This window comes from Erpetoichthys calabaricus, chromosome 5 (assembly GCF_900747795.2).
Source record: "Erpetoichthys calabaricus chromosome 5, fErpCal1.3, whole genome shotgun sequence".
In the NCBI taxonomy this organism is placed as follows: Eukaryota; Metazoa; Chordata; class Cladistia; order Polypteriformes; family Polypteridae; genus Erpetoichthys; species Erpetoichthys calabaricus.
In genome coordinates this window covers 34,977,925-34,991,340 of record NC_041398.2, presented here as the reverse complement: position 1 = coordinate 34,991,340, position 13,416 = coordinate 34,977,925, and the positions used below count along the sequence as shown (strand labels likewise).

At 39.7% G+C, this 13,416-nt stretch overlaps 1 protein-coding gene across 1 annotated transcript in view; it reads left to right on the top strand.

The window, feature by feature from the left end:
* The window catches only part of LOC114651619 (N-acetyllactosaminide beta-1,3-N-acetylglucosaminyltransferase 3-like), a 48,948-nt gene extending 39,759 nt beyond the window's left edge, over positions 1-9,189 (top strand). Inside the window, exon 2 of the mRNA XM_028801439.2 lies at positions 7,240-9,189. Coding sequence (XP_028657272.1) covers positions 7,240-8,246 — 1,007 coding nt within the window. The 3' untranslated portion in view covers positions 8,247-9,189. The remainder of the gene's footprint in view (positions 1-7,239) is intronic.
* Positions 9,190-13,416: the final 4,227 nt, after the last annotated feature.

Here is a 13,416-nt window from a genome sequence, read left to right as displayed (position 1 = left end):
GTAGAGAAACTAGGCTGATTCTGGGACTGAGAAGTATGAACCATGAGGAGAGACTAAAGGAGCTGAGCCTTTTTGGTTTAAGAAAATGGAGATTAAGAGGAGATGTGATCAACACGTTTAATATTATGAAGGGAATTAGTACAATGGATCGAGACTGTTACTTAAAAAGGAGCTCATCAAGAACATGGGGACACAGTTGGAAACTTGTTGGGTAAATTTCACACAAACATGAGGAAGTTTTTCTACACACAAAAAAAGAACCACACGGTAGATATATGGACAAAGTGACTAAGTAGTGTGTTAGACAGTAGGACTTCAGGGAATTTTAAAACTAGACTTGATGTTACTTTAGACAATCTAGATGAACAGGATGGAGGATCTTGTTAGGCTGAATGGCTAGTTTTCATCACATGTTTTCAAATGTTCTAGACTTAACCAGAAGAGAGAAATGTGCCATAAATCTGCAATAATATTCATATAAAAGTAAAAAGTCACACTTCCAGGTTACTTTCAGCTTGGGAATAGATAAGTCAGCAGTCCAACTATGCAAGAGCTCCTTTCATAGAAACAGGACTCTCAGTTTTTGAGTTTGGTTGGAATTTAAAACTGTACCAGTCAGTGTCTCAAACACTGTATCCCACCTCCAGCATAAACGACTATAAAGCCACCTAGGAGCTGCAAGTGTATCAGACATAATGTGTACTCAATGCAAGTCTCCTTCATATTGCAGAGTCTAGCACTTCTAGAATTATCCCCTTCTCAAGTGGAGAACTTTGTTTCTTGTTAGGTACAAAGAGAATTATCTGCATCTTAACATCAGCAAAACCAAGGAATTGGTTATTAGCTTTTGCTGCACCAAAGACCGTCAATGTCCAGTCACTATTCAGGGAGTGGATGTAGAGGTGGTCCACTCCTATAATTATTTGGGGGTCCACAAAGAGGAACTATGCAAGAAAGGACAGAACAGGCTTTACTTTCCTCAGGAGACTGTTTTCCTTTAATGTGGGAAGTGAAATCCTTCACATCTGTGATGTCCAGTACAATTTTCTGTGCTGTGGTGTGTTGGGCTTTAACATCACTCCAAGAGAGACCCACAAAATTAACAGGCTAATTAAAAGGGCAGGCTCAGTTATGGGATGCAATCTGGAACCCCCAAACCCCCAAAGGAGGTCTTCAAACAGTAGAAAATTAAAACAAAACTTAGTGTCATTATGAATAATGCTGCACATCCTCTCTCTCACACGGTAACACTACGGACTTTCAGCTAATGAATTATTCATCTAGAAAAGTGTCAAGCAACACCACTGGGGTCTTCTTTATACCAACCGCAATACGTCTGCAAAATGCCTAACTGGGACTGGGACTGCCAACTCAGAAGTTTTCTTTTGTTTTTAATAAAAATGTCTTCCTTATAAGTCATTCTGGGGTGTGGTCAAACCAAAGTGTGTGTGTATATTTATTTTTTTACTTGCTTATCTACCTGTTTATGTATAAATTTAAAGAGCCTCTGTATTTCCCCTTTAGACAGATAGATAGATAGATAGATAGATAGATAGATAGATAGATAATTTATCTATCTATCTATCTATCTATCTATCTATCTATCTATCTATCTATCTATCTATCTATCTATCTATCTATCTATCTATCTATCTATCTATCTATCTATCTATCTATCTATCTATCTATCTACCTACCTACCTACCTACCTACGGTTGGCTAGTCCCCTGTCCCACTCCACGAACCACAAAACATTCTCCTTGTCAGCACCTCCCTGACATTTCTTCTAAACAACACCACCACGAAGGTGCTATTCAATGGAATTAATTACATGACAACACACTTTTAAGAGGACTACAGGACTCTTTAAATAGATGGATAGATACATAGATTGATAGAGAGAGATGGATGGATCAATAAATCACTATATAAAAGATAGAGAGATGGATGGATAGATAAGGAACTATATAATACATAGACAGATAGAGAGGTAAGGCACTGTATAATAGACAGACAGATATTAGGGCCTTTTTGTATCCGAAAAAGGGCACATTTGGAACTGTAGGGAAGTTTTATAACTTTTAGGGAACTTTTCTAACACAAGTCAGGCACTTTTGTAATGTGCTATAAAGGCTATTTTTGTAACAAAACTGGCACTTTTGTAACATAAAAAGTGAGCTTTTTCTTAAATTTAATTTTCTTGTAAACTAACCGTTCAACATTTGATGCAAAAAATGTTAATAACAGAATTTCATATTGCTATTCAATTCACATTGATCTGTGTGATACATGCTGCTTCTTTATAACTGATTTTTAAAATTTCTGTATTCATTTTTAATTTGCAATATGTATCTTTAGTCCATTGTTTTAATTCCTCTGTCTAGTAGTTGTGTAATTTGACTTTTTATAATTCTGTAATTTTCTCTCACTATAATACTCATGAGACAGAGGAATGCTGATTAAATGTTTGCACAGGTTCTGGTAGAATTATTTCAGTAGCAAGAGGTGATGCCTTGCAGTCAGACAGAGAGGTAGCCATGGAGGCCTTACTCCAATTCTGCACTTCTACTGCACTTAAAAGCCCCTACATGTGTAGCAAAACATCTGAATGTACTACCTGTGCCAGCATCCTTTATTTAATGATAAATATCAAAGACTGTTAGTGGGTTATGACAGGTTCTGTTAGGAAATTTGTATAATGCATTGGAGCATAATGTTAAAAACATTCAGAATTAACTTGAAAAAGTACACATGTGACTGCCACCTGCTCTACTTAGGTATTCATTTGAGCAACATCTGATGATAAGATGGCTTATTCAGAATGGGAGACAGACATACTTACATTCATACAAGAATGGTTTCTCTGTTTTTCTCTCTATAAAAAGTATATGAAATGAAACAAAAGCAAAGCCAAAAAGGTGTCCTTTGTGCATAGTTCTAAAAACAGTACATAAATAAATCCATAAAAATCCAGTGAAAAGTGGAAATAAAAATCAATAAATAAATCCATTAAAAATCAGGTTAAAATGCAGTCTAACTCCTCCCGATCTCTGCCCACCTCCTTCTCTTTCTCCCCGGCTCACCCATTGCTCGCATAGTCGGCGAAGATTCTGCAGCCATGAGCTCCTTTCTGCCGACCCCCGTCTTGGCTGCCTCCAGACATCGCAGCCAAACCGTCCGAGGTCGGCTCTCCTCCCTTCTTCCTTTGCGCTCACTTGGTCGCACGTCGGAAGCCTAGGGAGGGCACCTGCCTTGCTCACAACACTCCACCCGAATATCCAGTGGGGCGAACTGGCTCCTAGAGTGCAACAGCCAACGCTCCTTTGCTGGGCCCCAGCTCATACTGCCTCCTCCTTCCAGGTGGCCAGATCATCGCCATGACTGCCTTTCACATCTTTTAACCTGTCTTTCCTTTCCATCTTTTTCCTCTTCTTTGATTCATCACCACTTTCCTTGTGCTGACCCGTATATATATATATATATATATATATATATATATATATATATATATATATATACATACATTTGTCTCCATGGGCGCAGCAAATTAATCACACGCCGCAGGAAGCCAATGAAGCAATTGAAAACGATCGCACCCGCACGTGCAGTTGCGATTCGCCCCAACTACCTCATTAACTCCCCACGGCCGTGCAAAGGTGCCCATGGAGAGTGACACAGCTTTATGGATTTAAATCTGGCCCTATTTTTTTGATTTTTTTGAAGCCGTGGACCCGCTGTACCACACAAGTATGTCCTGAATTTCTATAAAGAACACATCCCAGGGAGCAAGTGCCATTTGGTATGGATGAGTGGCCTGCCAGGAGTGTTTGTGTGTGGCTGTTTGTGACGCTGACCGACTTCCGATTCAGGAGACCTTGTTACCTCCAGTGATGGCTGGGCAGGCTCAGTGCCTGTGACTCTCAGTTAAATTAAATGTAAACAGATGAATCCTAATAATATGGACTGTGCTTTTGAACCCTTGATCAAGTAAATACCCACGATGAACCTTGAACATGGGGTTCATTATGTTGTGCTGTTGCAATTTGAGGCCCATGTTTTGAGAGTTTGCTGAATAAAATGACTTTTCCTTACACCTTTACAAAGCTGGAGTGCTTTTGGCAGGCATGGAGCTACAAGGACAACGAACTTGAGGTTTGTCAGATGGAGAAGACCTCCACATGAAATTCTTATTTGAAACATTTAGTTGGTAATATTTTTACTTTATCTGAAAAGTAGGGGATTGAAGATCTATTGATTTATGTTGCATGTTTAATAAAAGAAAGAATAGATGTACTTTTGGTGGAAATGGCTAAATTGTTAATAGGTGTCAAGATTTTCTCGCTAATATGAAGTGGGAACTACTCCATCTGTTGTGTTTTCTATCAAGTCACAAAGTTTATTTGGCCATCAGTAATGTTGTCAAATCTGACACAGGCACCTGAAGTGACGTGTGTAATGCTTACCTGTAACTAACACTGAAGGCTTTCTAAACACAAAAAGTCCATCAACACTGAGATGCAGATGAGGCCTGTCCAAGCACACCTAGCCACAATGCACAATTTCTGTCTGGTTATTTAGGAGTTTTGAGGGTATAACAGAAATTAATAAAAAACGCTACAATTATAGAACTGATTATATTTGTGAAGTTAAATCAGTGGTTAGCAAATAAATTTGTATATTTTGTATAACTGAAGAAATATACATTTCTCAATATCTTAACTAAGCAATTATTCCTTACATCTGAAATTCATTTTACTGTGTTTCAAACTATCACCTCATACATATTTCATAAGGTTTATTTTACAGCTAGAGCTATAACAAAACACATTAAAAAGCAATGCCAAAATAAAAATGTATTTTTCATTGAAATTAAAATATTTCATGCAAGGATATAACGAAAAAAAATTGACTGTAAAACCAAGAAGAAAAAAATAAAAAATATTTTAAATGAATCACCAAAAATATCTGTAATGATCTGAGAAAAATTAAATATTAAAATTAAATTTTTGAGGATTCAAAACCATGTAATGATGTGATCGCAGTTATAATAAACCGTACAGGCCATATGAAAAACTGAGGGTTCAGCCAGTGACCTTACCAACAAGCCAGTCACCATTATGTCTGCCAAAGCTGCTTTGTTTCAAAATGAATGAATCACAGGCTGACCCTGGCCACTGAGCCACGATGTTTGTCAATCTCATCTTGGCATCACAGATATGTTGTGCATAATATGTGGATTATAATATAATATATGGAATATCACTGCTTATGGTTTAGAAAAGCAGATTCCTTCTCACTAGGTGCCCTTATTGCAATGAGAGCAATAAAGGACTCTTATTACGTTAGGAGAACCAGGCACTAGTTACCTTTTTGTGTTGGTAAAGACATCAATCCACCCATTATATCCTAACTGCAGGGTCATGGGGGTCTGCTGGAGCCAATCCTAGCCAACACAGGGCACCCGCCCGCCGCAGGGCGCACACAACAAGCACACACTAGGGACAATTTAGGATTGCCAATGCACCTAACCTGCATGCCTTTGGACTGTGGGAGGAAACCCACGCAGACACGGGGAGAACATGCAAACTCCACGCAGGGAGGACCCAGGAAGCGAACCCAGGTCTCCTAACTGCGAGGCAGCAGCACTACCACTGCGCCACCATACTGCCTGGTAAAGACATGTTCTGTTTTGTTTATGTGTGCCCACACAATATGAAAACTGGATGTAGTGCCTCACCAGTCGATTCATGGCTTCTAGCACAGTGGCATGGCAGAGTGGCTGACATAAACTGATAAAGCAGAAAGGTTCTTCAGTGCAAATATACTGCATTAAAAGGGAACTAAATTTAATCTGTACATCATTGATGTATTCATCACTTTTACAGTTCAATATGTTTGTCACATCAACACACATTATAATAACAGCAGCATTATGTGCTATGCTTGCGAATCGTCATTTAGCTGCATTTCCCGACTTGATCAAGGGTGTCGTCCTTTTCCAGTTTCTCAAAAATAGTCTCCCCCGTCTAGCTCTCTTTTCTGAATCTTGACGTTTGCATGTAAAGTTGTACACACACATTACAAGCTCCTTTATGTGCTTATGCAAGTTTTATAAAACTAACTCCTGGTCTTTTCAATCTCTCACGCAATAATCCGTGGACACTTCACATGTCTCTTAACAATCAGAAGGTCTTACATGTCTTATAGGCTCTTATGGTATAATACAGCACAGCTACGGTAAGTTTCAGAATTTGCTGGTGTGACCGGCAGTCCATTATCTGCCTAGAAATGGCGCTGATTAGATTAGATAAACTTTATTAATAATTGACTTTTTGACGTCCTTGGGTGACGATTGACTGCATCTCACTAAAATGCAGTAGTGTTGTGCTATTAACTAACCATCTCAATAAGTTAAAACCATGCAAGGTCAGTGATTTCTTGTCTTTAATTATTTGATCCCACAATACTAGATTCAGATTTTTCTAGTCAAGTCTAGTATATTAGAAAATCCATAAACTAATTGCTACATATTTTGGAGGGTGTCTTTTGTATTTGCAATTATTTATTTGCCAGCATAGCCACTTTTCTCAAATGTCTGTTTATTTAGAAAGTGCTGCCTTCACACCATTTGTGTTTTTTTTTTAATCTAAATAATGAAACACAAGCTCATCATTGATGGAAAACTGATGGACTATTGCAACCACAAAGTATTCCTCGCAACTAACCGAGTCCTGCAGTAATGGGATAGCTTTTAAATAATTCAAAAAATATAAATACTATAGCTTAACCTCTACCAAACTGAGCAAACAGGGTGGACTGAGTGATACTCTCATTTCAAAACACTTCTTATGCTCCGAAAATCAAAAAAGAATATAAAACGTTTGATTGCAAGTCCAAAAGAACAGATGTGAGGAATGTGCCAGAGCATACATAGTAGTATTCCAAACATTCCATGGGAGTCTAGGTGACATGGAGGATCTTTTAAAGTCCCATCTTGTGACACCTAAGGGGGAGTCATGTATGTGCTTTACATATACTTGAGTTACGTGAACTGGTAAATAGGCTTTTTGGAATGTAACTGAAAGTGGTATCCCAACTTGAGCCCAGATTTCTAGGAGGACAGTCAAATGAACTTTTTTTTTTTATTATTCAAAGATATTAATGAGAAGACTTGCAGAAGCAAGGTCTTTACAGTCCCCGTTTAATGTTTACATTTTTCTGTCTCTCTTATCTCTACAGATCAGCTCAGCAGACAGAAGTACCGAAGGCTGAGAGTAAATCTCCTCAGGGTTTTCGTCATACTTGTCATTTTTGTCATTTTCCTTTCTTACGACTTCTACCCAAATTTGCACCATAGGTTTATGCTTTACCATCATTCTCGGGATTTCTCGATACTGCTGAGACCACATAGCTGTAATAACCAGCAGCCAATTTTCCTTCTGATCGCTATCAAATCCCTATCCCAGCATGCAGATCGGCGAGCAGCTATTCGCACCACCTGGGGACGCCAACAGAACACTGACAATTTCCAAGTGCAGAGAGTTTTTCTCTTGGGCAGAGCACCGGACGTAGTTCAAGGCCAAAGCGTAGATGCTATCATTCAAGAGGAAAACCGGGACCACGGAGACATCCTGCAGTGGGATTTTGAGGAATCTTTCCATAATGTCACCCTCAAGGAGTACCTGTTTTGGAAGTGGTTTGAACAGCAGTGTTCCCCCACAGTGAAGTATGTCCTAAAGGGGGATGATGATGTCTTTGTCAATATAGACAATGTTATTAGGTTTCTCACCCTCCAAAACAGTAACAGTAGAAATCTGTATGTAGGGAAGGCACTGGTAAATACCTACCCTAATCGGGTCTGGTGGAGTAAGTATTACATACCACGTTTCATGTTCTCCAGCAAGCCTTACCCTCCTTATGCTGGAGGAGGTGCTTACCTGCTATCTAGGGAGTCCATTCACCTTCTCCACCAAGCCTCCAAGCAAGTTGACCTCTTCCCTATTGATGATGTTTACGTAGGAATGTGTGCAGAGGCTGCCAACATTTCTGTTCAAAATCATAATGGCTTCAGGACTTATGAGTACACACCTTTTAATCCTTGTTTGTTCAGAAAGGCAATGGCCATACACCAGGTGCTTCCTAATGCACTGTATCTGATGTGGAGCCTCCTAAAACAACCATTGAAATGTCTCACCAGCGAATATTCAATATTTGATCTTAAGAAATTGGAAGTTGTTGTTCATTAACAGTATGGTGGTCCTGGCCAATGAAGTTTACTGATGCAGAACTGAGGAACTTTTCAGAAACTGACATCACAAGCTTGTTGCAGCTCGGCTAAGTTCTGAAACTCTTCGAAATTTTGTAAGAGAGGAGGATATCTCTGGTGTATCCTATCTCAGAGCCACTGGAGTGAAGGATCATCTCCTTGGACTAAGGATCACGTAACTTGAAAATCTTCTATATACCTAACAGAATTATTTCGGGGGATGACATATCATAGAATTAGATGCCATATAGGCCTGTTGTATGTCTGTCTCACAATATTTATTTTTCAACGTGATGAAAGACAATGTTGGCATGACAAGCCTCAAAGTCTAAAGCAGCTTCACACAACATTCACTTTATGGTGGCACGATGGACTTTAGTGATGTCCACTGAGTCTTGAGACTTTGAGGCTTCATGCTGTGTGGACTCCGACTGGTTTGTCAGTCATGCTAAGCTTGGTTGGAGCATCAATCCTCTGCATTATTGTTTAACATGTCAGTATTTTTGTCAGGTATGGACAGGTGTTGTGGACCGTCTCTGTTTGGGACCTTTCACTGCTGCTGTACACTCATCTTGGATGTGGAAAACTGTAGCCAAAGAAGCGCTGCAGTTATTATGCTGTTCAGTGTGTTTTTATTTAATATACTGTACTGTTTTTAAACTTTCTACTTCAGGGCTAACAGAACTACTTTTAAAGAAATAAATCATTTAAAAAATGTTTGTGTTCCAGTGGCCTGATGCTGGAAATTGTTTGCACATTTGAGATATCTTATAGTTTATTTTATTATTTTTGTATCAATTGTTGATTTTTAAATATAAAGTTGTTTTTGGTATGATAAAGTTTTGAATTTTTTTACAGACTTCATGGCACTGAATAATAAAAACGAATAATTTCTCCATTAGTTTTTTTTTTTTTTTTTTTTTGTTTTTTTAATAAAGGACAGATGGGAGACATGTAGAGCATGCAAGCGACTTGGCCTGAAACTGCTATTAAGACATAGGCATGGAAGTGCAATATCCTTGAGTCATCATCTCTTTTCAAATATTATCTAACAGCACGGATAAGTTGTATGAGCCTGGTAATTACTTACCAACAAAATGAGCCGGAATTCCATCATGCAAATGGTCAGGTTAAGAGCCGTCACCAGGGGAACCTGGACAAGCGTCAAGCCTGCAAATTTGCATATGAAATCCAACTTGTGCAGAAACAGAGAGTGGCCCTTTCAAGAACAGTGAGCTACCAAAAAGAGCAGTGCAAAGGGCGAGAAGCCATTGGCACTTGGCAGCAAGAAACACCACAGCAGCTAAGTCTTACATTGGTGTTACAAAAGATCTGAGCAAAGCAACAAGTGTTGCAGAGACCCCAAATTGGACTTGTCAGGCTCTTTCTAAGGAGTTGCTAGAGAGTTGAGGCTCATATCAGGGATTTGGAGTACTCGTTACAGCATCACTACAAGAAGGAGGCCAGTCGAGAGACTGCTGTGCTTGCAGTTCCATCCCTTCAGAAATGCTTCTGTCTCTGCCAACATCCATTAGCCTGGCTGCCAACAGAGTTTGGGGCTTTTGGAACTTTTTCAACAGATGCCAAGAGAGTAATTTGAGACAGGGCCAGCTATGAGTCAGACAGTAGAGGTTCTGTCTGAGCAGACATACAGCAGAGGGATAATCTCAATGCTGAGATCTGGACCTGGAATTATTTCCAGCATCAGCCCAGTGAAGGAAGACGGCCAAGACATACATCTGCTACTCCACTCAAGGAAGTTTGCCTTTTGGAGCTTCAGCAACACAAGCAGGTGCCCCAAGTCCAGTTTACCTCCACTTCACCATTAGAGTTCATTGTTAGAAAGCGCTTTGAACTTCTCTGCTCTGCCATTATTCAGACAAATTGTATTGAATTCATAATAGGAGACTAGTGGATTACCCAGTGGCTTCGCTCACTGATTGCAAGGGAAAAAAATAAAATGTAGTCTATAAGTTCTTAAATGTTAATGTTTTACTGTTTAATAAGTAAAGATACACTGAGCACTACTGGAGTGGTTTAGGGTAAACTACATTTTAAAGGCACTATAACACAACAGGTAAGTAGTAGATCCCTTGTAAAAGGCACTACGCGACTGCTGTGGTATAGAAATTACATTTTCTATGTGATTGTCCAAAGTTCTGCCTGACAACCTTGCACTACATGCCTGTGATTTACTTCTTAAAATAATTGATCACAAAAACAACCTTGAATGTTGTGGGGTTTTAGTGACCCGAACTTACCTTAAGGGACAGTAATTAGTCGTGCAGGGCAATTTACAAACAGAGTCCTGCTTGGATGTTGCCGATTACACTCATTCGCAAAGAATTCTACTCTCCCAAGAGCCGACGGGGGACTTGAAGTGTCACAAACAGTGCTAGAAGAGAGGATGCTGCCCGAAACTGCGAAGCTCTCGACTTGGCGGAGCAGGCCGACGTTCCACGCTTCCCAGCGTCCACTTTGTTCTCACGACCCCTCGCACCTGAAGGCGGTCTCGTCTTCACATTGTTTACACCTTGGCGCAGTTAAAAAGTAGAAAGACGCAAAGCTGTTTTCCTCATCTCTTCTATCAAGTACTGCCAACTAAAAAAAGTTACAATATAGCAGTTTCCGCAACAGTCACGTGGATGAATAAATAAAACTTCTCTGTCGGAACGCGCCTGGCGGCGGACGGCTCAGCACTGTAGTCCGGACAGAAGGGCTGTGAGAGGGCGACGCAGGGTGCACTTCTATGGGATTTCTGTTTCATACGTAATTTCCATATCACATGATCATACGTTATTTCCGTTTCAAACGTGAAAAGAATTTTATATACTGTATATAGATTTGATTGTGCATAACCTTAACTTTCTTCCATCTGACCACAAAACTTTTCTTTGCTCTGCTTCACTGGTGTATGATTTCTTATTTTTAAAAGAAGAGCCCCAACAGTCTTCGAAAAGCACAAGAACTGGGGCCTCATGCATAACGCCGTGCGCAGAACTCACACTATAACATGGCGTAAGCACAAAAGCAGGAATGTGCGTACACACAGAAAAATCCAGATGCAGGAATCTGTACGTATGCAAACTTCCACATTCTTCTGCTACATAAATCCCGATCAGCGTGAAAAGTAACGCACATGCCTGCTGTCCCGCCCCAAATCCTCCTAGAATTACGCCTCATTGAATATGCAAATCGATATAAATAGCCCTTAAGCTCAGCCTTCTGTGAAAAGACAATGGGAAAAGCACGGGGAAAAATATAAGAATTTCAGCGAATACCAAATGGAGGCAAAGGAAAAACTCACTATTTGTTGGTTTAAACAGTGGTATAATCAACAAAATGAAGTTGATCAAGTGACAGAGTGTCGGAGAAACTCGAAAGCTCAAGTTCACAAAGTCGCACAGTGCCCGAAATAAAAAAGAAATCACATATCAAAGTCGCTGTGAAAAGGCGAGTCGTAGCCCACCGTCTGAGTGTCATATGAAAGCTTAGGGTACAGACAAAAAAAAAATAGGCACACAGTGGGAAAAAAGCTCGAAATGTCAACTTTAATCTCGAAATTTCCACTTTAATCACGTAGTTTATTTTGCCATTAAAGTAGAACATCATAAACTTCATCTTAAAATCATTTAATTTACTAGTTTCTTAAATCCCATTGTAACTAAAGTAGCACATTAAATGCTTTGTTCTGTATTTGATCTTCTATGTGCTCTGTGTGTGAATCACTACCTGCTTCTTAAACGGGCTTTCTCTTTCTCCGACAGGACACATTATCCATTACATTCGTGATATTGCAGCTCTCTGAATAATTAAAATACTGAGATGTATACGTGATATCTTTTTCATGATGATAGGAGTTAAAGCATGTTATTAAACATGGGAACACGGTGGCGCAGTGATTGTTCATATCTCACGCAAGAGGCTTGCTGTGCCATGCGTGACCTTCAATGAAATACTTTATTGCAGCACTACTGTCTCTTTCAGACGTACTAACATCCAATTCCTGTCCTTACTTTTCTTTCTCCAAATACCCAATCACCACACAATCAACTCTGTAATAGATGTTAAGCCATCTGTAAGCTTAGAACGCCGATTCTTCAAAACTTTTATGGAACATTGAAATATCTTCGTAGTACATGTTTAATTATTCTATCCGTCTATCCTTCCAGTGTCGTGTCAGCACAAGCAAGAATACAACGCAATGCAGGAACAATCCATGAACTAGCTAGCGCTGTGGCACCGTGCCCTCACATGTTTAATTATTAACAATACAGATTATTTAAATGAAGTTAAAGTTTTATCTGTATAATATAATCAACATATTTTGCTGCATTTCATCTTAAAAATGATATCGTCATCATATGTAAATACGCGATTTACAAAGTGGCGCAGGTTGTTCAATATTATAACTGTATCCCAAGTTTACAGTGAGGTGATTTAACTTATAAGCCCAAACAGTTCTATAAGGAGCACTTGATGGACTGATTGAGTGCGTTTATAGTTCTTGGGATGAAACTTTTTCTAAACCGCGAAGTCCGTACAGGAAAGTCTCTGAAACGTTTTGCCATGGCTCAGGCAGCGTCTGCTTCATGCTGTATACCGGTAATTCTCTTTCCAATCAGCTGCTGCTGTGATTCCCCACTCAGATACAGTGATATAAATACTCCGAGTGGTGCAGTGAAAGTAATATGGAAAAAGATGATCTGCTGTGGCAACCCTTAACGGGAGCAGCTGAAAGAGGAAGAAGATGCAGTGAGAGTAACAACGTTAAAGCAGTTATGGTATTTGGAATACTATGGCTATTCCCTGGACCATTATATTGCTGCAGGTTAATTACAATCAGATGCGTTACACTAATAAACAATATGCAGTTAGTTTCAGTGTATTTATAAAGCCGCGTCAGGAATGTGGATCTAAGAAAGACCACACAGGAACAGTAGCACTGCTTTGACGCTGGGTGCCGCCAGTCTGCAAAACCGAGCGGAGAAATTGCATACGCCAAGGTATGTGGTACCGTGGAAATGTGCGTGGCTTTACGCCAAGTTTAGGTTTTATACATCGCGATTTGAGCATGGAAACATCCGTACGCAACATTTCTGTGCATACGCACCGTTTATACATGAGGCCCCTGGACTTTTGGGGTGTTA